General features: G+C 51.5%; 1 protein-coding gene across 2 annotated transcripts; it reads right to left on the bottom strand.

Annotated features, from left to right (window-relative positions):
• Nucleotides 1-9,766: 9,766 nt before the first annotated feature.
• On the bottom strand, nucleotides 9,767-19,067 carry IBA57 (iron-sulfur cluster assembly factor IBA57). Of its 2 annotated transcripts, XM_074361105.1 has the most exons (4): nucleotides 18,564-18,695; nucleotides 14,811-14,991; nucleotides 11,561-11,904; nucleotides 9,767-11,182 (listed from the first exon to the last, which is right to left on the bottom strand). In XM_074361105.1, exons 3-4 carry the CDS (start codon nucleotides 11,658-11,660, stop codon nucleotides 10,791-10,793), a joined length of 492 nt encoding a protein of 163 aa, XP_074217206.1. In that variant the 5' UTR covers nucleotides 11,661-11,904; nucleotides 14,811-14,991; nucleotides 18,564-18,695; the 3' UTR covers nucleotides 9,767-10,790. The 2 variants fall into 2 exon arrangements, with proteins under 2 accessions (XP_074217206.1, XP_010952141.1); XM_010953839.3 differs by lacking the exon at nucleotides 14,811-14,991 and having other exon boundaries at nucleotides 18,564-19,067.
• Nucleotides 19,068-26,205: the final 7,138 nt, after the last annotated feature.

Below are 26,205 nucleotides of genomic sequence, written 5' to 3'. Positions count from 1 at the left end.
TATACAGGAGGATGTGCACAGGTTACATGCAAATACTACACCGTTTCATATAAGGGACTTGAGCATCCTCAGATTTGGGTACCCAAGGGGGTCCTGAAACCAAGCCCCCGGGATACCAAGGGATGACTGTATTTCAAACCACAGTCAATCCTCATTACCCTCAGGGTCTCTATTTTTGAACTCACCTACTCCCTAAGTTTAACTTGTGATCCCCAAATCAGTCCTCGAGGTGCTTTCGCAGCCCTCGTGGACATGCTCAGACCAGTGAACGCTCGGCTCTCCCAACGCCCACATTCCCAGCTGAAGAGGAACAAGGCGCTGCTCTGCCTTCGCGCCCCAGCTCTCGGGCTGTAAACAAACGTTCTTTTCATGGTTGATTCGGTGCTACATTTTTTGCATTTTTGTGCTTTTCCTTGGTGATCACCTGTTTAAAACGGCCCCCAAGAATAAGAGCTGAAGTGCTGCCTAGGAGTCCTGAGCACAAGAGGGCTGTGATGTGCTTCACGGAGAAAATTCCTTGGGTGACCTTCATTCAGGTACAAGTCACCATGCTGTCGGCCATGAGTTCATCGTTAATGTGCCAGCAGTACATACGAAATAAGGCATCTTTAAACAGACACATGTATCAAATAAAGGTACCTATTGATCAACTGACAAAAATGTGACCAGAGGCGGGCAGGAACCTACCTCCCTTCTTTCCCCGGGAGCTCACTCTTCATCAATTCAGTGTTTGCTGGGACGCGATAGAACATAACTACTGCAAATAATGAGAATCTACCACATCCAACAAAGGACTGGTATTGAAATATATAATCAACGGTAAAAATAAACAACCCAGTTGGAAAGGGGGCAAAATTCATGAGAAGTCATGTCACCAAAGAGCACACATAGGTGGCAAATAAGCGCATGAAAGGAGGTTCAACGCCATTTAGCCATCGAGGAGAGTTAAAGTGAAACCACCGTGACACACCCCGCATGCCTATCAGAATGGCTAAAAATTAAAATTAGTGAAAACTGCAAATGCTGACGAAGATGCAGAGAAACTGGATCTCTGGCACAATGCTGGCGGGAATGTAGAATGGTGCAGCCACTCTGGAAAAGTTTGCAGTTCCGTATAAAACTAAACACGGAGCTACCATATGACCCAGCCATTGCTCTCCTGGGCATTTATCCCAGAGAAATGAAACTTGTGTTCTCATGAAAACTGTATACGAGTGTTTATAGCAGCTTTATTTGTAATCACCCCAAATTGGAGGCAACGCTAATGTCCTGGCACAGGTGGATGGTTGAACAGGCTCTGGAGGGCCATACCATGCAATCGGGCTGAGCCACAGAGAGAAATCACCTGTTGATACAGCCTGGCCAGATCTCCAGGGAGTTATGCGAGTGGAAAAAGCCAACGTAGAGGTTATTGTAAGATTTCGTTTACGTAACACGTTTGAAATGACAGACTTTTAGAAATGGAGAGCAGATCGGCGATGCCCAGGGGTTAGGGATGGGTCAACATGGGTGAGCCAACAGGACCCTGTGGGATGGAGATGTTCTACGTCTTGACTCTAGTGGAGACACGCTAACTTCCCCATGAGATAAAACTGCACAGAACTCAACACATGTACACCAATGAGCACAAAGACAATGGTGGGCTCTGAACGAGGCCATCAGATGGTAACAGAGTCAATATCCCGGTGTGATACACACCAGCACGTTTTTGCTAAAAGTTACCTTGGGGAGGACCTGAGCAAGGGGTATTGACTCCCCTCTGTATCATGTCTCACAGCTGCAATTATTGGCAAAAATCCCCATTAAACGAAACAGCCCAGCACAAGGTGATGGGGTACCTGGGGTGGGTCAGAAGAGGTCACACAGCCTCAAGGCCCTGAGCCCGTATCTGCGAGCAGCCCTGCCCCCCGATGCTCCTCTACATTAGTCTGCCTCCTCTCAGTGGTGCCCTCCTCTGTGCTCAGGACCCCCAGGCCACACCCCACCTACTCCCACTGAACACCCAGTCGCCCCCCCACCCCCACAAAAATAGCCAGTGCAGTGCCACCCCAATTCCTCTAAGCCCCATGTGCTTTAAGGTAAACCCAGTTTTGCCCCGCCCTGCTGGCACCCCCTCACCCCTCAGCCAGGGGCTCTCCCTCAACCCCCACTCTGCTCTGGGATACTGCCAGCCAAGCCTTTTGCAAACCCCTTCCTCAGTCTCTGTCCTGTAACCCTGCTCCAAGCCACACTGGCCTCGGCTGTTTGAAGGGTATTCCAGATGTGTCCTCTGTCTGGACACAGCACATATGTCCCCCTGACCCCTGCCCCTCATGTGCCCAGTCCCCCCAGGGTGCTCCATCCCCCTCACGCACTCTGATCCTGTCCCATCGCCCCCAGGTGTACCCGTCATTCATGCATCTTGACCTCGCACATGCCTCATCCCCTCAATGCACTCTGACTGTGCCCTATCCCCCAAATGTGCCTGTTCTCCACACGCACCCCAACCCCATGCTCTCCTCATCTCTCCAGTGCTCTCCTCGTCTCTCCAGTGCTCTCCGACCCCATGTGCAATTCATCCTCACACTTGCCCCATCCCCCAGTATGCCCTGACTCTGCACTCACTCTGTCCCACAATGTGCCCCAACCCTGCCCCATCCCCACAAGCACCCCAATCTCACACAAGCCCAGTTCCCCCAATGCACCCCATCCTTGCACATGCCCCGGTAACCCCATGAGCCTGGTTCCCCCCAACACAACCCATCCTACCACGGACAGCCCATCCTCCCTCTTCACCCCATCTCCACACACTCTGTCCCATTCTGTTTAATTCTTCACTGCGGAGCTACGGCAACCCAGTATACTGTTACTTTTCTTTTGTGGCTTGTCGGCACTCAATAATTTGTTGAATGAATGGATGAGTGAAATGTAGACCAGAACTCAGCAATTTCCAGATTTTTCATCCACAGGGTTCCTGCTATCATTACCTTCCCTGACGAACTTCTCATTTTGCGAGCTTTCTGGCATGAAATCTATTTGGAAGTACTTCATTTTTCCCACAAACGCTAACGTGACCCAAACTGAATCAACAGTTGAAAAGAAACTGAAGACGAGGACGCTGAGTTGATCAGGTGCCCAGACCACAGAGAGTGGGGGAATGCCCCTTCAGCTCCCCGTCACGCACAGCCAGGCATCTGCCTGAGATGCCTGAAATGTAGACACCAAATCCCCAAACGGCAATCAGCAAGACTGACAGCACCAGATGTTGGCACTGGGCTGGCTGTCGGTGGGAGCATTAAATGGACTGGTCGCTGTGGGGGAAGGCAGGCAGCTGTTTACACACACCCTCCCTCCTCTGTGTGGCCCCACACACCCACCCCTAGGCGCTGACCTCATGAGTTGAAAGCCTGTGTCCACAAAGGGCTTGGTCCTGTGTGGAAATGAACACAGGCTGCTGGAGCAGAGGATGGCGTGGGCTCAGATCTCGCTGCAGCAAGGGGGTCAGAGGCAGTCAGGGGCCGCAGAGCCTCCCCATGGAGAAAGGGGAGGCCTGCGGGCCTGGGGACCCAGAGCGACCGACTAGGAGCACCCTGCGGGACTTGTCAAGGGAGCATATTTGGCTTTCTCTGGTTGGTCCTGAGTTGGAAGTGGAACAAAAGATAGGGAGCACACATTATTGATCAAGTCCTGTGGTTTGGGGCTGATTGCTAATTACAGGGGTTATTTGGCTGCCTGGATTGTTGCTGGAGATGGCAGTCTGATAGCCTGCAAGTTCAGCTTACAGCAGGCTGGCTTTCCGGGTTGGCCACTGAAGACGGTGGGTTGGTTTCCCGGTCGGAGGGTCAAAGGTCGTGGGTCAGAGTTCTACTTTGACAGATGGTCCGGCCATCGCCTGTTTGTATGCTCACTGCTGCTTTCCTCATAACAGCCCAAAGTGCCAGCATCCTGGGATGGGGGAGGGGTCCCTCCATAGGAGATGCAGAAGCTAACTGTGGTCCATCCACTCAACCAGCCCCACTCAGCAATAAAAGAACTGCACCGGGGACACACGCACAGTGGAGGAGGGTCCAAAATGTGCTGAGAACAAAGCATCCCTAGACACCACAGCACTGAGTGCCTGCATCCACGTGAAGTTTTACAGCAGGTTCAGTCCATCCGTGGTGGCTGGGGCACAGGGCCTGGCTGGGAGGGGCAGGAGAGAGCAACCACATGTAGCTCATGGATGTCCCAGACCTCCCCAGGGTCTGGGCTGCACAGCTGTATGTATTTTTCAGAATCCCATCAAATAGCACGACTTGTGTGTTTCACTATATGCTAATTTCACCTTAAGGGGAAAAAATGAACCGTAACTGGTATTGATTGTGTCAGGAATGAGCGGGGCCGAGGACTGCCACTTGCTTGGAAATGCATCAGAAATTAAGAAAGGCCAAGCGGGGGCAGGGAGTAGAGAGAATTCGGGCGCGGGATTGATGCCCAAAGGACCAAGCGCAGCAGCAGCTCACTGCGAATGGGGCAAGTCCAGGGGTGTTTACTGCGAAACTCACACTTCCTGTGTTCATTTTTTTCATAATAAAATGTTGCAGTAAACATGTCTGAACCTAATGGAGGAGGAGGAGTCAGCAGGGCCAGTGACTCCGGACCTACCCATCCACCAGCCTCCACTGAGATAGGCTGGGGGGATCGTGCTGGCCTCTTAAAGTGGGGTTTCTGTCCCACTCAGTCTCAGCTCCCCCACTTGATCATTTTTCTCAAACCTATTTATAAATACTCCTGAAACCAGTGGCAAGTCAAGAACACAGCACAGCTGGCTCAGTGCCACCCACTAGGAGGTCAGCATCCCGCCCCTGCCCACAGTGAGCCACGAAACCTGAAATGCGAGCACGAGACTTATCTGGAAGGCTTGCACTGAAACATCACCATAGCTAAAAAAGAGAGAGAAGAACCAAGAAAACGTACTGGATGGCCATCGGTGGCCTAGCTGAGTCAACCAAGGGCTACTGAAGATGCCAGGAAGCCACAAAAAAACATCCATGGTGATGACAGAGGAAAAAGTGCTCAAGGTACGTGGGGGGAAATACAGGACGTGAAACTGATGTGTTATACACAGAACCACCTCAGCTACGCAGAGAAAGAACACGGAGATAAACCCAGAAGAAAATGGGACAGAGTATGTATTTTTAAAAGAGAACTTCTGGAAAATCAAATTACCTGCAGCACCAGCTGGGAGAGGAAACATGAAAAGGAAACACAGAGGGGTGGAAAGAGAGGGGTTTTCTAGAAAGGCCAGGCAGGGGGAGGGTGCAGACCCAGCCACCCACCCTGCCTCCCTTGCAGCCCCTGGGATCCTCCTCCCACTCCCACTGCCCTGTTGATTCAAAGTATTTGGCATTGTCGCTCCTCTGCCTTTTGGTTTTTCACTTTATTTTTTCCTTCTTTTTATTCTCTTTTAGTCTATTGTGTTGTTATTTTGCTAACTTCTTAAGTCAGAGGCACAGCTGCTTAATTTTTGGTCTTTTTCAATAATATGACTCAAGCTATAAAGCTCCCCTGATAAATGTACACCCACAACCAAATTTTGTTGTATTTTCATTGACATTTCATTTCTAAGCAGCTAATGATTTGTGATGACTTTTTTCTTTGACCCACGAGGTAGTTAGATATGACTTTTTTAACTTTCAAGTGATGAAGGTTTTTAGTTATTGGTATCTTTTTAAATAGAATTGTAATCAAAGGAATCTCCATGAAACCAGTTCTTTGAAAGTTGTAAACGGGAGAAGGTACATAGCTCAGTGACAGTGTGCCTAGAATGCACAAGGTCCTAGGTTCAACCCCCGGTATCTTCATTAAAAAAATTTTAAAATAAGTAACAAACAAACCTAATTGCCTCCCCCTACAAAAAAAAAGAAAGTTGTGGAAACTTTAGGGCCAAGAACAAGGCTAATCTTCATACACATTCAACATTCAACGTGCTTTTGATAGAAATGTGTACTCTCTGATTGCTCAGGGCAATGGTTGATGGAGGCTTTAGGTCAAGCTTAAGGATTATGTTATTATCACCCTGTCTTTACTGACTCTTGTTAATTTGATTTGCCAATTAATGATGAGAAGGATTTCTGTAGTTTTTTTTTCTGTGACATCAAATACATGGTGTCTTCCAACATCAACCAACTCTCCAGTTGTCTCTTTGACCAGGTGTCCAACAGTTCAACTCAGTCTGACGCTAAGTTCCTGAGTTAGCATCATACCCCATAGGTTGGGACTCAGCCCACAAGACTGCCCCCCACTTCAGATGCCAGTTACCATGGGGTGCCCAGCCCACCAGTGCTTCTGTTCAGCTTGGCTACAAATTCAGGCGTTCCCGTGTTCTCCTCAGATTCGATAATTTGCTAGAATGATTCACAGAACTCAGGAAACACTTTACTTAGGTTTACTGGTTTATTAACCGAGTTCTGGATATAACTCAGGAACAGCCTACTGGAAGAGACATACAAGGCAAGGTATGGGGTTTCAATGACCTCTCTGGGCACCACCCTTCCAGCCCCTCCACGTGCTCACCGACCTGGAAGTTCATCACATCTCCTTGTTCAAGAGTTTTTAATGGAAGCTCAATCTCCAGATCCCCTCCCTCCCTGGAGGTTGGAAATGGGACTGAAAGTTCCCACTCTCTTATCACTTGGTCTTCATTTTGATGCCATCTCGGGGCCCACCCTGAACCTTCTCATTAGCATAAACTCACTCCCAAGATAGGTACTATAAATACCAACTTTTAAATTCAGGCTTTTAGATTTATCCATATATTTACCTTTTATTCCTCTATTCATTCCAATCTTGTATTTCAGAGCTTCCCTTGTGGGATTTCGTTTATGGGACTGTCCTTCTGCCTAAAGACATCCTTTAGAATTTTTTATCTCTAAACTTTTTGCTTCTTTAATTCTAAAACATGCAGGCTTTCTCCCCACATCAGGCAATTCTCCAAGACCGCCTCTGTGTCCTACAGTTCAACCCAATTCTGACACCATCTACCTGGAGGCAGCATCAGAACCCACAAGTTAAGGGCTCATTCCCCCAAGGGTGCCCCCCTTACCACCACTTCAGACACCAAAACCAAGTCTAAGTTATCACCTGCGCTCCTGATCAACTGGCTATAGGTGGGTTTCCACGACCATCCCTGGGTTCGATTAATTTGCTGCAGTGGCTCACAGAACTCAGAGAAACATTCTACTTACTAGATTACCGGTTGATTTTTAAAGAGTATAACTCATTAACAGCCAGATGGAAGAGATGGAGAGAGCAATGTATGTGGGAAGGGGCATGGAGCTTCCATGCCCTCTCTGGGCACACCACTCTCCCCAAACCTCCACGTATTCACCAACCTGGACACTCTCCAAACCCCATCCTTTTTAGGTTTTTATAGAGGGTTCATTATAGAGGTATGATTGATTAAATCATTGGTCTTTGGCATCTGATTCAACCTCCAGCACCTCTCCCTTTCCCAGAGGTCAGGGGATTCAAAGTTCTAACCCTCTAATCACATGGTTGATTCCCTCGCAACCAGCCCCCATCCACCGGGGTTTCCCAAATCACCTCATTAACATAAACTCTGGAGTGGCTGACAGGGGCTTGTTATAGCAATATATCTCTATCACTCTCATCACTTAGAAAATTCTAAGAGTTCTAGGAGCTCTGCGCCTGGATTAGGGAGAAAGACCAAATACATATTTCCTACAAAAATCACATCACAGATGAAGATGTCATATTTCACCTCATTCTTGAATAACAGTTTGGGGTATACATTCTAGACTTGATAGTTATTTTTCTCTCAGTACACAGAAGATACAATGCTACACACCCACTGGGCTTCCTGAGCCTAGGAAGTGGCAACTGCCATCCATTCTGGAAAATTCTCAGCCATTCTTTCTCTCCTTCCGTAATTCCACTTAGATCATTACATTATATTAAATCTCTCTCTTCTTCGGTCTCTTAATCCCTTCTTTTCAGAGACTATATTCATAGATTTTAATTTATTTTTATTTCCAGAAGTTTTCTCTGATTCTGTTTCGTGGTCTATCTAATCATTTTATAGTCTCGTGCTTCTTACTAATATTTAAATGCCTTATTTCTTTAAATACACTAAGTATATTTATTTTATGTTATGTGTCTGGTTACTCCAATATCTGAAAAATCTGTGGGTTTGGTTCTACTGTTTTTTCTGCTGACCCTTGTTTCTTTGGGGGTTAAATGAGTGTTTCTGGGTTTTTTGTTTGTTTGTTTTTTAACAACAAAGGTGTATTCCTTAGAATGTATTCTCTGTACAACTTGAGTTGGACAAGAGTTTCTAAAGAAAGGTTTACACTTGGATTTGCCAGACTTCTAGAAATACTACCACCCAGAGCTACTCTGTTTTTTTAAACAGCTAATTTTCAGAACTTTATACTTTTTACAAAACAAACTAAAGCAGACAGGAAAACCAGCAATGAGCTCCCCCCAGGTATCTGTATTCACAGGGTTCAGCGTGTATGAAATTGGAAGCGAACGTGAAGATTTACACTGACTGGTTTCCTCTGGGTCATGCGCACCAGGCAGCTGGCTTTGGAGCGCCTCAAAGTCAGAGCTCTTTAAGCTCCAGTGTTTTCGTGAAAACTGACTTGGTTTGTCCAAGAAAGGGAGCACTTGCATTGCGAGGCAGCCTCCTTTTAAAAACACTGAGGTTGAACCCGGAGTGTGTATTTCTTTGGGTCTGCACCAAATATTTTAAGGTCTCTGTTAACTGGAGAACACTGAGGACATTTTTGGGACACACGACGTCCAAGGCAGCATTTCACTCAGAAGCTGACCACGCTTAATACCATGGCCCACCTCCTTTCTCATTTACTTATGGCTCCCACATCAGGGCACAGAAGCTCATGCTCACGCCAATGGACTGACATTCTACAAAAACCACTGTCCAGAGAAGACGCCTAGCTCTCGACTCTGGGGATCCACAGACCGTGAGAAGCCCTGAGCGTTTTTAATTCCCATCACAGACAGTGGCAGCGCCGTCAGCACAGGGGCTCCTGTGTCCTTTATTTATATGTTGTGAAGACCCCCGTCATTCCTGTCCAGAGGCTGTCCTGCCTTAATTTTGTTCTATTCCCTAACCAACTGGCGTGACTGAAGGTACCCCAGGAGCGGCACCTCAGATGCTGCTGCCCACCCAGCCTGACCACCTGCTCTCAGTTTGCGGGGATGGAAGAGGTCAGAACTGCCTGGCTATTTCCTCGCCTCGCAGGACTGGCCAAGCACTCACCGCCCCCTATGTCTCCATCACCTTTAATATCCCAGTCCCTCTCTGTGTCTCCTATTCCCCTGAAGTGCCCAATAGCTCCCCACCCCCAGCTCCACTCTCCCCACCTCCTCCTGAAATGACTCCTACCTGCATCTGGCTGCAGGTTCTTGGGGGGGGGGGTTCTGCTGCTCCCCCCGACACCAGGATGGCTCCTTTGTTGCTCAGTTCCCCATCCCAGCTCTGTGGGTACCAACAATCCACAGGGACAGGCCTGTCTGCCTTTTACCCTGGGTCCTCAGACCACAGCTCAGAATCACCAAGGTCCTGTCTCCTCTGGACTCGGCACTCCATCACTGGTCCAGGCCTCTGAGACCTCTTCCCTTCTAGTCAGTCCAGCAAACCGGGGAAACTCCACTAAAATATTTTATCTGGTGTGCTCAGCTGTTCAAGAAAGAGCATCTCAATGTATCTGGTCTACCCAAAACCAAGTCCCAGCACCTGCCACTCAGAATGAAACCAGAGTTCCACGTGGGCCAGTTGTGGGTCACACTTTAATAGCCACTCTGGGGTATCTGGTGGGACACCCCATAAACACGAGATTCACATTGCAGCGGGAAAATGGAAATCAGTGGTTTAAAGAGGGGTAAGTCAGTCAGTCATCCCCTCACTGTGAAGACATGCCTGTATCAGAAAGCAGCAGCGAGTAAACCAAGCTGAAGCTCCTCTCTGCACGCTGGGCCCTGCTGTCCCAGGGCAGCCTCCCCCACCCCAAGCTCCTGAGGTCTGCAGGGCACGGAGGGGTCAGGCAGGGCTGCTGACACCACTGTGGGGCCGAAGCTGTGCAGATGGGGCACCCTGGCAAGAAATGGTACTGGGGCTCCCCCAGCTGGTTGCCCCTGAGCACAGGGATACACTTGGGAGATCCCTGGTGGGTGTGAGCAGTGTATACACCTCGACTCACAGACACCACCACTCCACCTGGCCCCCAAGATTTTCACCCTGAGACCTGCCCCCAAGCCAACATGGTAAGACAATTCCCAGAGCCCACTTGTCCCTTCAGCCACCCCAGATGCTGAGAAGCCTCCTCCCCAGGCCAGCCCGAGCAGACTCAAGAGGGATGCAGGTGGCTCAGACACATCCTGGAGCATCCCTGGCTGATGGATGAATGACCTCCAGGCCTATATGGTTTGGAGCCTCATCCAAGGTCTAGTGGAAGCTGGGGCTCAGCATAGCACAGAGGCAGGTGCAGGGCTCACCTCTACCTGCCCCCAGTTCCCAAGAGGCTCCTGCTGCTCTAGCCACAGAGCCGCCAGAAGAGGACGGCCCACCCTGAGCATAGGACCCTCCAGAGGAAGCATGGTAGGCTGGGAACACCTGGGCTACAGCAGCATGCCCCCCAATACCTGCAGCCCTGGGAGGCCCACGTACACTTGGGGAGCCTCCAAGCTGGTGTTCATTCAACTGGGCCACCCTGGGAGCGGGGGACGGCCTATAGGGTGCAGCAGATGGACAGAGGCCCTGTGCAGGAGTGCAGGGACATCCAGGGCTACTTGGTAGCTGTGGGCCACCAGTCTGGCACAGATGCAGCCAGGGCCACTAGACCGCTCTCAGAGGTTCTGATGTGGAGAGGGCCCTTGACTTTCTCTGCCCGCAGCAGAGCCAGCCCCACGTCCCCCTGGCCTGCCCGGTACTTGCCGGCTGCCTGACCTGACTCGGTGAGCACGGAGGTGCCGGGGGCGACACCGCCCACTGGGAGAGGGCCTGAGAGCTGTACTGGGAAGAGGCGCTTTCGGATGACACCCATGTGGTGGGTGCGGGCCGTCAGCTCCTGGCCAATGTAGCAGCCCTTGGTGAAGCTGATGCCGTTCATGAAGGCCAGGTTGGACTCCAGGGGCAGAGCCACTCCTGGGGGCAGGTCGTGGATCCCCTCGGGAACACCTATAGGGGTGGGAGGGGAGAGGCTTGGTGAATCCTGGACTCTGAGGTGACCTACAGAGAGCTGGCAGCTCAACCCAGGGAGGCTGGCAGTGCTGGCCTGTAGGAGCCCCACCATCTGCCCCCCACAATCCTCCGGGTCCCTCCCATTCTCCAGGTCCCTGCTGCAGCTCCCCATCCTGGTCCCAGGTCAGCACCTAGGTCTGGTCTTATCCCAGACCCCTGCTCCCCCCCTGGCTCCTCCCAGAGCCTGGGCCCAGCACACAGCTTCCCCAGGGCCCTGTGTCACACCCCTCCTCCCCCTCCAATCCCACCCTAATCCCGCCCCACCATCCAGCACTTCTCCCTCACCCTTCCCCAGGCCCAGTCCCATGTCCATACCTTGCTGGTACCGGTACCGGTGATAATCCTGGAGGTCCCCAAGCCGGGCCCCGGGCACCAGGGCTGAGCCCTCATCCTGGGAGAGGAGCCGCCAGCCCATGCGGGCTGTCCGGGGATCACGGGTGAGGATGGCGGTGCCCTCGGCCTTCTCCTGCAGTGGTGCAGCCCTGCTGGCGTCCTCAGAGGCACAGGGCAGCACAGCCCACACGCGCAGCTCAGGGCATGGCTCCACCGTGACCCTCCGCCGGATCCTGTGCAGCACCAGATGCCTCTGCAGCGCGTCCAGCACTGACGTGTCACACTCCAGGAGGAAGGTGGGCTGCTCATCCGAGTGCTCAAGGAGCCTGCAGGGGGAGGTGGGGTGGGCAGGGCACATGGTAGGAAGTGCGCAGGGTCGGGCCACGCCCATGCACGGCTGTGCCTTCCAATGCAATGGGCCACCCCTGGACCACCTGGTACTGCTGCACAGTGCAGTGCATGCTAGAAACCTCATGGCCACCACAGGACCCCTCCTCACCCACGGGGAGCAGTCTGACCAGTGGAGGAGAGGCCTTGGCCGGACCGGTGAGAAGCAGGGCCCTGGGACCACAGTGGTGTCAGGTGCTCAAGGTCACACTGAGGTCCAGGATTTGCCTCCTCCAGCCCTGAGAAGCCACTGAGAAAAAGCCAAGGGTTCTAAGGCAGGGTGCACAGTGGATCTCAGGAGGGATGCGAGCGGGCAGGAAGAGCTGGGGGGACAGCAGGCAGCTGATGCAAGGTGAGATGCGTGGTGAGGCCACGTCCTGCCCAAGGCCACCTCCCACCTCCCCTAGGAAAGCCCCACAACCTGATCAGAGCCCCAGAACCATCCTAACCTGCACTGGCAGCCAACATGCACTGGAAGGACCCTGGATCCTACTGTGGTGACCAGACGGATGGTGGAGCCATCACGGACAGATAAGCACAAAGGAGAGGCAGTGCACCATTGGACATGGAGGAGAAGCCCTAAGTGGAGACTTCTAGGACCCACAGGGGTATAAGGCTGAGGTCCTGGCTGTACACATGGATTGAGCAAGGACCCACAGCCAGGTGGAAGCTGAGACGAAGAAGTGGGTAAGACGTTCCAGGAGTACACATAAGAAAAAGGCCATCAGCTGGTACCCCCGCCCCCGCCCCCAGAGCCCACCAGCTGTGCCCCCAACCTCCTACCCAGGCAGGAAAGGGTTAAGTGCTGCCCTGAAGAAGTCAGTCACTCCCAGAGGAAAAAGCTGCAGAGGCTTGCTTTGTGTGCCGATCTGCTGTGGGTTCACCCCACAGCACAAAACCTTCCATGTCCCTGCCCGTAACTACCAGCCGTGGGTCCAGTAAGGACGGCAACAACCACGTGGAGAAAGCGGGAAAGAGCAGGCTGCAGCAGCAAGCCAGGTTAGCCGCTCACCTCCCAAACGGTCCTCAAAGAAGGTCAAAACTGAGATCAGCTGAGGGGTGGGGAAAGGGTCATTTACAGCCGGAATTAAAAGGCCAGAACAAACAGAAGAATTCAAAGGCGATGCTGCAGATAACCCCACGAAAAGAAGTTCAATGTCACTTATCACGAGGCAAAACCCACTGTGATAAGACACCAGGGCACAGCTATCAGAACGGCTGAAATAAAAACATCCAAGGCAGAGAGAACGCAGAGGAGAAGCTGGATCATTCAGCCTTGCTGGTGGGAATGTAAATGGAACAGCCATTCTGGAAAATGGATTGTTCTTTATAAAACTAAGCACATAGCTACCACATGACCCAGCCATTGCACTCCTGGGCACTTACCCCAGGGAACACCCCAGGTGTTCACAGAAAACCCATGCATGAACGTTAGGAGCGGTTTTATTCTTAACAGCCAGGCAATGAAACCAAGATGCCCTTCAGCGGGTGAACGGTTCACACATTGTGGTACATTATCTCGGTGGAATAGTACTCAGCAGGGAAGAGGCTGAAGGGCATCGAGGTGAGTGAAACCCAATCTTAAGAGACTCTGTTCATTCGATACTCCTGAAATGACACAGTCATAGAGATGGAGGGCAAGCAGCTGAGCACCTGAGAGCAAAGTTTAGAAGGGAGCCTGATAGTAATGGAAGAGCTGTCTTGATCGAGGTTCCCCAGGTCCATACACGTGTGATCAAATCACAGAGCTGCAGGCACACGTGGAAATCTGGAGGAACCTGGGTGCACCCTGTGGCTGGCCCACGTCAGTCCCTTGGTTGTGACCTTGGACTACAGAAGGCAAGGTGTTGCCATTGTGGGAACTGGGTGAAGGGGACATGCGACCTCCCTGTTCATTTTTTTGTGGCTTCCTGGGTATCTATAATTATTTCAAAAGAAAAAGGAGCTGCCTCTGGAGAAGATGGGTTTGTGCCAGTGAGACACGAGGGAGACAACAGTCAGTTTTCATCATAAGCCTTTTAAGGTTAGGGTTTTTAACCATGTGCAATTACACTTTTATTTTTTAAATCTCTGATAGAGGAAGCAGGCAGAAACGGTATGAAATACTGGCAAGGGGAGGAACTGGGCATGGGTGAGCAGAATGTGAGGTTGCTGGGGAGAGAAAACCTTGGGAGGAGGAGGGAGAGATGCAGGTAAAGCCATGGCCACGTTGGGAGGAGACCCAGCCAGTAGAGGGCCCTAAGGAGGGGTGGTGATGGGACCACCAGAGTGCCGGGGTGGACAGGACCTCTGATGCGTCCATCTCACTCATGGGATGGACGTTCCATGGGTTCAAGATGGGCTTGGGTGGGGAGCAGGGCCAGGTTCTGGGCTCAGGCACTTTCTAAGCTACCTGTGCAAATGGCCACATGCCATGCAGCCCCTAAGGAATGACAAAGCTGCAATGTACCTCTGCCCCACCTCCCCAAATCTGACTGTCTGCTGCCCCTGCCACAGGTGAGTAATGGGGAACAGGTCGGCAGGAGAAGGGGTAAGGTAGTGTGAGCCTATGCTCAGGGCAGCCTTCTTGGCCGGCATAGCCAACAACTGGGCGATCTGGAGTACTCTCTGTGGGGCCGTCCTGGGCTCTGCTGGGTGCTGAGAGCACACCTGGGTCCAGCCCACTCGATGCCAGGAGCATCCATGCCTGAGTGACAACCACAAATATCCCCAGACAATGCAAAGTGCCAGATCAAATACAGGATGCCCAGTCAGATGGGAATTTCAGATAAACAGTAAATAATGTCCTCAGTAAAAGTATTTCCCGAACAATGCATAGGTCATCCCTGAAAAGTCTGAGATTTACCTGAGCGTCCTGCAATTTTATGTTAAGCCCAGCAGCCCTTCCTGGAGCACAACCGTGGCAGCAGGAAGACAGAGGTGGAGAGGCAGCTGCAGCCTCCGCAGCAGGGCTGGAAGGCAGGATCTGGATATAGGATGTGGTGGCAGTGTGATCTCAGGCGACCGTCCTCAGCCCAGGGCGCGGGCTGTGTGAAAACCCGAAAAGGGAGGGTCAAGCCCAACTAAGCCCTTCCCCAGAACACCGAGCGGGCCCTCCTCCAGCAGCCTGATGCCCTGCACAGTGCCTGCCACCCTGGTACCCATCACCTCCATAAACACAGGGACCTCACTCCTCAAGTGCAGCCCTGGACCCAGCTCTGCCTCAACCTGGGTCTTCACACATAAACTGGAACAGCCACTTGGGAAGGCAGATTGGTGGTTCCTTACAAGACTACACATATTCTTACCTTACAAATCCAACAATCACGCTTCTTGGTATTTACCCAAAGGAGGTGAAAACTAACGATCACGCAGAAACCTGTACACTGATGTTTACAGCAGCTTTATTCATAACTGTCACAATTTGGAAGCAACAGCGATGTCCTTGAGTAGGTATAGATATATAACCTGTGGTACATCCCAGACGATAGAATATTATTCAACACTAAAAAGAAATGAGCTATCAAGCCATGAAAAGACATGGAGGAAACTTAAATGCATACCGCTAAGTGAAAGAAGCCAATCTAAAAAGGCTGCACACTCTGTGATTCCAACGATGTGACTTTTTGGAAAAAGTGAAACGATGGCGAGAGTTCCAGATACAAAAATACCCTTTGAATGGCTGTGAGGAGCTAGGAGAGATAAACAGGTGGAGCACAGAGGATTTTTAGGGGCAGTGAAACTACTCTATATGATATTATAATGATACATACATGTTATTATACATTTGTCCAAAACCATAGAACGCACAGCACCAAGTGAACCCTAATGTGAACTTCGGGGAATTTTGGTGTCAATGTAAGTCCATCAGTTGTAAAAAAAAAAAAAATTGAACCCACTGTAAACTCTGGAGAGAGATGCTGATAACAGGGGAGGCTGCACATATGTAGGGGCAGAGAGTATATGGAAAATCTCCGTACCTTCCCCTCAATTTCGCTATGAACCTAAAACTGCTCAAAACAGTCTACTTTAAAAAACAAAAACTAAAGCTTTGTCTGAGAAATGGTGTCACGTCTGGAAACAGGGTGCACTGAGGAAGCCACAAGTCAAGAATGGGAAACCAGAAGCATGACAGTTAAAATGAAAAATTCCAGAGAGAGAAGATGCAAAGAAAATGCCAGGCAGTGAGAAAGCATGAGGAAAGCAGGGAGGCCCCAGGCCCTGCCGCCAGTGTGGCCCTCTCCTCGGAGAGCAGACCTCAGTGAGATCTGGTGTAGGTGAATGGCCAATAGCAACCAGGAGGGGAGGGAGCACACCGTGGAAGCCAACAGCAGGCGTGAGACCTGAATGGAGGCACTGGGACAGGGTGCAAGGCCAGCGGGCTCAGCCCCCTCTTCCCCCGGCCCCATGCCCCCTGCCCTGAGCAGACCTGGGAGGGATGAATCTGGACACTGCTTATCAATCCCACAGGCCCAAGAGCAGCCATCTGAGAGACTGTTTTCACCTCTTCTCTCCACTAACTGCTCAGAAGTAGGGCCAATCACTCAGGCTGCCTCTGTCTGATGGAATGAAGACCCACCCCACCCCACCCCACCCCACCCTCAGGGCGGCACTCCCCGCAAAGGACTCTGAATTGGAATCTCACAAGAGCAACTGAGCTCAGGGGGCAGTATCCCAGTGCTCCCCAATTCTCCCAGTGCAGAGAGCAACTGGCACAGGGATACCCCATTGTGAGCACTTAACAAAGAAAGAAAAGCAAAAAATCCTCTACAGAACAAATCAGGGCACACACAATGTCTGGAAAGAGCCACCAAGCACGTGCCCGGTGACAAGAGCTGCCGGCCCAGCAGCCAAGCAAAGACAGGCCAGACCAGAAGGAAATTACAACAGAAAAAAACAAAAACAAAAACAAAAACCTAGAAACGAAAAAATTGTTTTACACTGTAGGGTGACTCATGAGGATATAAATCCATGATAACAAGAATGAAAGACAGAAAGATGTAAAGGCAGACTGGAGACTCAAGGAAGGAAATTTGGGGACCACAAAATCACTAAAACGATGATAAACTAAAAAGTGAAATGACCAAACTAGAGATGACTGAAAAGAGGTGACACAGAGCTCAAGATAAGCAAAGAATGCAGTTTTTAAAAGAGATTAAAGCAACTACAGGAAAGATAATAATCACATAGGACAAATCATGACAATGGTTTCTCTGAAACAGGGGACACAGAGTAGGGATCACAAAGTTTTCTGTAAAGGATCAGAGAGTAAATAATTTAGGTCTGAGGCTAGACGGTCTCTACCACGCTTATTATATTATTCTTACTTTTGCCACTGGAAGGCAAAAGCAGCCACACAGTACGCAAACAAATGGGCACGCAGAATTCCAATCAAACTTTATTTACAGAAACAGCAAAAGGGCTGGATCTGCCCAAGGGTCTTACTGTACCAGAGTCATAAAGCCCACCCAGTGCCCAGAAACACGACACGAAAGAAGACCCAAAATACAACACATCATCATGACATTTCAAGACAACAGGATAAAGAAGAGCCCCCAAGAGCTTCCAGAGGAAAAGCAGTCACACACAAAGCCCCAGAAATAAAAAGGCACTAGGCTTCTTAACAGCAACGCCAGCAGCACCAAGTCATGGCTTCAAAACGTTCAGGGATGATTTTCAGCCTGGAGTTTTATGCCCACCCAAGATACAAGATAAAACCATTTGAAGGAGTTAAAGTATCATACCTCCCAACAAGCCATTAAAGAACGTACTTCCTCCTCCAGAAGGCAGTACACTAAGGAAGATGCAGATGAGAACCCACAATAAAAGAGGGACATGGGAGTTGCCAGGGCAGCCACAGGCAGAGCAACTGCCTGGAATTGCATAAGAGGTTCTAGAGGAACCAAGTCCGAGAAAGCTCAGCAAGTGAAAACCACAACTTCTACACGACAACGGGCAAGGCCACCGACTTCGCTTGTTCTTATGACCAACACGGACAGTCGTGATAAGGTCGGCAGAGACTGATGTGAACACACGCTGGTATCACTGAATACGGGGAGATTTTGGAGAGAAACGCACACCGGAGTGCACATCGGAGAACTCAGTGAGCAGTGGCACAAGCGGCTCCCCGCAGTGTGGCTCCAGGTGCCACGACCCCTTTTCCGTGCAGTGGGTCTGAACAGGAGAAGAGGCCAGGTGCAGGAGCGTCCAGGTCCTCCCATGGGTGCGAATCGCAGGCCCATCCGTGGGTGCCGGCTCCAGCCCACCGATGGCTGCCCTGCGCCGGCGCCTACCCCGAGCCCACCCCGTGTGCAGGTCCCCACGTGTCCCACCATGGGTGCCCCTCCAATCCCCAGGTGCCGTCCCACCTCGGCCCACCCTGTCTGTGCACAGGCTCCCAGATGTGCCTCCAGTGGATGTCCTGTCCTGCTTGTGCTCTCCCGGATGTCCATCCTGGGCCACAGGGAGTCCTCCCGTAAGTGCCCCGCCTCTGGATGCCCTAAGCTCCGCCCTCAGCCTGCCCCTCCCCCGTGTCTGCCCACCCCTGAGAGCCCTCCAAGGGAGCCCATCCCTCAGCCCTCCCTCAACCCCCGGAGCCGGTCCCCCACCATGCTCTCACCCGTAGAGAATGACGTCATAGAGCGTGCGTCCCTGGACATTGAGAAAGTGGGCGTAGCTCGCGCGCGCTGGGGCCGAAGCCGAGCCGGCCGCAGGACCCGGAAGTGGCAGCTCATTGGTCAGCAGACCCAGGAGGAAGGGCGCCGAGTCCGGTCCGCGCACGCGCACAAGGGCGCGCTCGCCCAGCAGGAAGCAAGCCCAGGCCGCGCCGCCCTTGGGGCCGCCGCCCTGACAGTAGGCGCCGTGGGCCAGGCGGCGCCTCGGAACCGCGCGCAGCCGCCAGCGCCAGGCCGGGCCGCCGCGCCCTGGAGTTGCGCCCCGGAGCAGCGCCGCGGCCGCCATCTTTGGGAGGAATGCGACGGCGCGAAGGGGCGGCCCGGGCGGCAGCGCGGGCGGGCCCCACAGTAGCTCCTGGAGGCAGGCTAGCGGAGCGTGCGCAGCGGGGCGGTGCGCGGGGTGGGGGGAGTGGGTACGCCACAACAGCCCTTGGCGGCGGGAGAGCGGGGCGTGGGCGGGGCGTATGCGAGCATGCGCGGGCCGGCACCGCAGCAGCCCCTGGAGGCGGGCGAGCGGTGCTGGCTAGAGAGTGGCCGTGGTGAGAGTGGGCGGGGCGTGCCCAGGGGCGGGGCTTCTGGCTGTCAGTCACCCACACATCCCTCCGAGGCAGGGGGCTACTCGTGTACTTGCGTGTACTTGGCGTGTCTTCGGTTCTCAGAGCATAGTTTCTGCTTGCTTGATTGTGGTGAGGTGGGCATAACCTAAACTTTACCATCTTAACCATTTTTAAGTACACAGTTTCAGGGGTGTTAAGCGCATTTACAGTGTTTTTCAGTCATCCCCATCATCCAGAACTTTCTCATCTTCTGAAACTCGGGCCTTTTCAAACACTGATCCTTAGCTCCCTCCGCAGCCCTAGGAACCTCATCCCACTCTATTTCTATGAACGTGACTCCTCTGGGAAACTCATAGAAGTGGAATCATGAACTAGTTGTCCTTTTGTGACTGGCTGGTGTCTTCCAGGTACCTCTGTGATGTAGCATGTGTCAGTCTTTCTTTTTAAGGCTGAATAGTATCCACTGTATGTATATACCACATTTAGATTATCCTTTCACCCACTGATGGACATTTGTGTTGCTTCCACTCATTGGCTATTATGAATAATGCTACTGTGAACACTGCAAATATCTCTTTGCAACTTTGCTTTCAGTTCCTTTGTTATTGTGTGAAACACACACTCCTGTGTGTCCTATGTTTTCACACTACTCTTCACTTCTGACACTTCTGATCACTAAATGTGGGAGGGGGCGGGGGGTAGAATCTCCATTCCACACGATTTTCTGACACCAGCTGGGTGTCTTACAGTTTAACTCAATTCTGAACCTATCTACCTGGAGATAGCATCAGATCCCATAAGACTGCATGCACGCTCACTCGCTCTGCTCACTCGCTCTCGAGCTCTCTCTCTCTCTCTGTCCCTGTCTCTCTATCTCTCGGTCTCTCTTTCTTCAGATATCTACCAGTTTGTCACCTGTGCTGAGCAACCAACTATACATCAGAGTTTCCAACAGCCCTCTCCTTAGGTTCAATTAATTTGCTAGAGTGCCTCACAGAACTCAGAGAAACATATTACTTACTAGATTACTGATTTATTATTGTTGGCATGGCAATATCAATGTACACACACACACTGTATGCGGAGAGAGCTGATGGCTACTCTAAAAGCTTATTAAGCTACACAGGCTTATAAAGCAGAAGAGAACAATCTGAAAAATGTTTAACTATGGTATGACATTTTTATGACTCTCTACAGGCACAGACTGTTCTTAGTTGAAGATCTTAAGATCCTTTGACGTTCTTGATCAGTTACGTTCGTCATGGAGCCAGTGAGCCTTACATCTTATCAGGGCGGAACATACGGGAAAATAGCTGCTTGATGATATTCTTTCTGACTCAGGCGGCTGTGCCTGTCTTAGGTTGCCCCCCTCTGGGGATCTTACCCGTCATTGGCTAACCAGCCCTCACACCTCTGAGTCTGCAGCTTTTTATAACTTGTTTACCAGTCCTGCCCAAGGCTCTTCGTTTGTTCACCTAATGGGGGGGGGGGGCTACAATTATAAAAAGGTATAACTCAGGAACAGCCAGATGGAAGAGATGCATAAGGCAAGGTACGTGGGAAGGGGCACACCACTCTCCCCAAATCTATGTGTTCCCCAACCCAGAAGCTCTCCAAGCCCTGCCCTCTTGGGTTTTTATGGAGGCTTCATTACAGCGATGTGATTGATTAAATCATTGACCGCTGGCTATTGATTGAATCTCCAGTCTCTCCTTCCGAGAGTTTTCAGGGCATGGGGCTGAAAGTTCTAACCCTGGTTAATCACATGGCTGGTTCTCCTGGCAATCCCTTCTCTCACCCGTAGAGAAACGTCATAGCGCTTGTGTCCCTGGACATTGAGACTCTTAGAGGCTTTCCAAAATCACCTCATTAACATAAATTGGTTGACAAGGGCTTGTTAAGAATATCAAGACACCTTAATCACCCTTATCATTTAAGAAATTCCAAGGGTTTTAGGAGCCCTGTGCCAAGAATAAGGATGAAGATTAAATGTATATTGCTTATTGCAAGTCACAATACCACAGGTGTATCCCCGGAAGTGGGATTGCTGCATCATATGGTAATTCTGTGTTCACATTTTTGAGGAACCTCCATACTATTTTCCTAAATGTATTAGCTCAGGCTTCATAACAAATTCCATAGACTGAGTGGCTTAAATGACATTTATTTCTCAGTTCTGGATGCTGGAAGTCTGAGATCCAGGTGCTGGCCGGGCTGGTTTCTGGTAAGGCCTGTGAGCAGCATTGCAGGGGAACAAGGCAAGGGGTTAAGACTGTGCTAGCAAATAGCGTGGGGCTCCAGGGACATCCCTGGGTCCCTGCTCCATCTCCCCTCGCTCTCACCAGCCTCATCCAGCTGCAGAACTTTCCATACTATCCAAATGCCAGCAGGTCCAAACTGATGTGCAGTCCATGCATTTCTCCCAAATCCCAGACCTCTCCTGTTTGGCACTTCTTCCGTGTCTGATACTCAAACCGTGCATGTACAGGTATGACCTTCACATGTCCCCAGTGTCCTGCAGCCCTATTGCCTGGCAGCCCCCATTGTCCCATACCCGGCACACAGCCTGGTGTTGGCCTCCACACCTCTGGCATCCTCATGTGTTGCTCCCACAGATTTCAAACCCCCACACTCCCCTCCCATCTCATCAGAGTCAGCTCCAGGGCATAGCTCCCTCTCCTGGTCTCCCTCCCCTGTTCCCAGCCTCAGCAGAACCCCCAACAGCCACAGGGCTCACGCCTCACCCCACTATCAGACCCAGATGCCAACCCCTTACAAAGCCACTCTGACCACCTATGTGTGCATTTCTCCACTTTTCTATTTGAAACTTTTAACCTACAGAAATTGTAAAAGAATAAACTCCTCAGCCCTCCCTCCTTCACACTGAACACTCCTTAGTTGTCATGTCTCTGGTTTTTGCTCTGGAGTTCCAAAGGCAGGGATCTCTGCAGCTCCCTGCTGCATCCCCAGGGCCCAGCACACATCAAGGGCACAGATAATATTGATTAAACAAACAAATCCCTGTCTAGGCAGATCCCTGTAAAGGACCCATCTGTGCACCACAGTCCAGCCTCACCCAGCTGTCCTCCTGCCACCCATCTCTCTGCCCAGCCTCCTCACCCCTCTGTCCAGCTCCTATTTGCCCCTCCAAACCCTCCTCAAGGCTTTGCTGCCCAAATCCTGTGAGGTCCCAGACCCTTCTCAGCTGGGCCTGGCAAGTCAGGACTGACTGCATGATCAGGGCATGGAGGGGCCCAGCCAGAGCTCCCCAGGGTCGCCCAAGCCTTCAGTCCCCCTCCCGGCTGCCTTCCTGGTTGTGACCAGCCAGGCCTGGAATGTGGCTCCACTGACCTTTCATGGAGAAGGTCTTCCTCTGCTGGGCCTGTGTTCTGAAGGTGACCCAGCACCTCCCTGCCAACCCTGTGAGGGCAGGGAGGAAACCACTCGAGGACAACATGGGGTGGGGGGGTGCATTCCTCCAGCCTCACGTCAGCCCATCCCTTGGCCAGCAGAGGAGCCTGCTTCCCACTGGCACAGCCTGCAGGAAGGGCCAGTAGGCCGACCCGGGGCCACCTGGAACCTCCCCAGACCTTCCAATCCAGTGTCGAGCCCAGCCCGCTTGGCACTGTCCAGCAGGTCCACTGCTGAGGCTGTTTAATGCAGATTAACTCAGATGAAGTCAAGTGAAACTTTTAGCTCCTTGCTGCATGGTCCACACTTGAAATGTCCAGAGCCACTCTCAGCTGGTGGCTGCGTCCGTGGACAGAAAAAGGCAACATCTCCCACCATCCCAGAATCTGCCAAACAGCACTGCCCCAGGTTCCCTCTTCCGGGAAGCCTTCCCGGATCTCTGCACCAGCCTGGTTACTGCTTCTTCTCAGGTCCCCTCACTTTGTCCACTGGTCTGGGTGGAGGGAACTGTGGCTTGGCTTCAGGATGCCCCCAGGGAACCCCCCCTCATTGGCCTGGGTCCAGCTGGGGGCATAGGTTGCTGCTAGATACCATGTGCGGTCTCCTCCCTCTGAGGCCACAGGCCTCGGAGCTGTCAGGAGGGGTGGGGAGCTGAGAGCTGGAAAATCGGCAGGCATGGGGGTCCCAGACCCTGTTTCCCAGCCGCTGCCAAGCCAGGGGTTGTTTCCTGTTATTCTCTCCTCATGGCCTCCTCCCTTCCCAAAGGCAGAAGAAGGAAACTGCCCCCGTTCTGGGGGTGTTGGAGTGCCCCCCTCCCTGTAGCCCTCCACGATCTCCCTGAGCAGCCGGCGAGTTGGCTCCAGCCATGGAAACGGATGAGAATGAGACGAGGCCATTCTGTCTGCTCCTGCTCCAGCCACTCCCCTGGCCTGGCCCTGCCCCTGTACAGACCTAGGTGGGCCCCACACAGCCAGAGGACCCCACCAGGCAGGGAAGCAGGGATGGGAGACCTGGGCTTGGCCCACCAGCCTGCTCTAGGGCACAGAAGATGGGGACAGGAGGGGTGGCTTTGTACCCCAGTTCAGCTCTCCATTCAGTCACTGAGAGGGTTTTGGTTTTTGGTTTTTGTGTTTATTTTTTTTTTAAGTAGCTGAGTGAGCATTAAGTGCCAAATATAGTGGTTGGGTTCCATCTCTGAGGGTTAACAGACTTGAACATCTTAGGTACCATGTCCCAGGTGGGCGATGGACACCCTGTTAGTGTATCAGAGCTCAGGCATGAGATCATGGTTATGATGGTTCAGAACATCAAGAAATTGGTGTTGGAGGTAGAAACACGGATGACACAGAGGTTGGCTCCCCTGGCCTGGGAGGGCCAGTAAAATCAGGGTTAGGGCTAGGGCCCTGAGTTCCTGAAGCAGGAGGCCTATGCCTTAGAATTCCCTTCTCCAGTGGTGATTGAGCTTTCGGTTGGGCATCTGCCTTCTATTATGGGCTGCACTGTATCCCCCCAAATTCACCTTTTGGAGTCCTAATGCCCAGGACCTCAGAATGGGGCTGTATTTGGAGATGGGGGTCTTTAAAGAGGTGATTATGATAAGATGAGTTCCCTAGGGTGGGCCCTAATGCAATAAGACCAGTGTCCTTATAAGAAAAGGAGATGAGGACACAGACACACACACAGGGAAGATCATGTGAGGTCACAGGTAGAAGACAGCTGTCTGCACACCAAGGAGAGAGGCCTCCAGTGCCAGCGCCTTGATCTTGAACTTCCAGTTTCCAGGACTGTGAGAAATAAATGTCTGTTGTTTGAGCCCCGAGTTTGTGGTATTTGTTACATAGGCTGAGCTGACTGAGATGCCTTCCAGAATAGAGCCACCATTTGCAGCTCCCCTCACAGCTAGGATGCCCTCTTAATAAGCTCTGGCTTGGATGTGTATTAGTTGGGGTTCTCTGGAGAAACAGAACCAATTCAATATGTACAGAGAAAGATTTATTATAAGGAATTGGCTCACTGAGTTATGGAGGCTGAGAAGTTCCAAGGTCTGCCATCTGCAAGTGGGAGACTCAGGAAAGCCGGTGGTGTAGTTCCAGCCTGAATCTGACTCTAAGGATAGAAGACCAATGTGCCAGATCAAGCTGTCAGGCAGGAGTTCCCTCTTACTCCATTGATTTTTTTTTTCCCCTACTCAGTCCTTCACCTGATTAGACAAGGCCCACCCATACTAGGGAGGATGTGCAGATTCAGTGTCAGCCTCATCCAGAATCACCTCACAGACACACCCAGAATCATGCTTGTTCTGGGCACCCCACGGCCCAGTCAAGCTGATGCAAATTTAACCATTACTGACTGGAGACAGAATCACTTCTTTGGGAATCTCAGCCTTCACCCATCACCTGATTGGATGAAGGCCACCCACACTGAGGAGGATGGTCTGCTTTATCAGAGTCCACAGACTGACAGTGTTAATCTCATCTAAAACCACACCTCCCCCACAGCATCTAGATTGGTGTTGGACCAAACCCCAGTGCACTGAGACTCACAGCCTGATCCACATCTGACTTCCGAGTCATGGACACACAGCAAACGGATTTCCCCAGCAGCCCCTGGGCAGAGTCCCCCTCCCATTGACCCAACTACCTTACATGGTATCTAAACCAATTAGGAGGTGGGGGGGGGGTACTGAGATGATAGAAACTGGACAGATTACACTGTGTGGGGTGAATTATGGACTGATATCAGGACTGTGGTAAAAGAAGGGGCCAGTGGTTGCAAAAACCCCAAGATCACGAGCCCCTGTGTGTGGGGAAGGTGGGGGCCGAACAGCTTTCCATGTGGCCAGAAGGGCCAACGGACCAAGGGCCCACAGAGATTCTGTATCCCATATGCCCTTAAAATGTAACACTGACCCATTGAGAGGGATCCTGCGGGCCTGTGATTGCTGTGAAGTGAAGTGAGGTGACTTCAGGGCTGGTGATAAGAGTCAGTTGGCCTTCACTGGGTCCTCTTGGGCTGCCAAGCTATGAGGAGATCCAAACCGCATGTCTTCCAGAGAGGACGACAAAAGTCCAATCATTTGGGGGAAAGGGTCAGGGAATGGCCGTAGGCAAAACAGGCTTTGCAAACCAAAGAACAAAGCCCTGGGGACCTGAGTCCAAGAGACAAAAAACCAGGCTCACAGGAATAAAAGATTAGCTTTATCTCCGTTACACTTAGAGTATACCTAGTTGCCACAAGACAAGAAGCTCAACTCTAAATTTTAACCTTCTCTTTCTGGGCCTTCTTGCAGAAATTTCTCATGCATTTCTTTCCCCTCACAGAAGCACTCTCTGTTCATGGTGGCCACCATGTAGCCATCTGCTGCTGATCGAAGAAGGTTGATGATTTCTGGAAATCATCAGTAATCATGAGCCAAACCCTCCCTTTTGTTATAAAAGCAACTTCCCCCTTCTACTCAGAGAGCTTCTGCTTGGAAAGCGGGCACTTTTTTTTCCTGCTTTCTCCCTTATGAACAAACTATCTCTTTTAATAAAAAGCTTTGTTTGCCTACAAGTCTTGTGGAAGTGACATTCATTTCTTTGATATTGTTTTCTAAGAATCTGGAAAGAGCCTGTAACAG

This window comes from Camelus bactrianus, chromosome 3 (assembly GCF_048773025.1).
Source record: "Camelus bactrianus isolate YW-2024 breed Bactrian camel chromosome 3, ASM4877302v1, whole genome shotgun sequence".
Lineage (NCBI taxonomy): Eukaryota > Metazoa > Chordata > Mammalia > Artiodactyla > Camelidae > Camelus > Camelus bactrianus.
The sequence above is the reverse complement of the archived record's forward strand: the minus strand, read 5'-3'. Positions and strand labels throughout refer to the sequence as shown.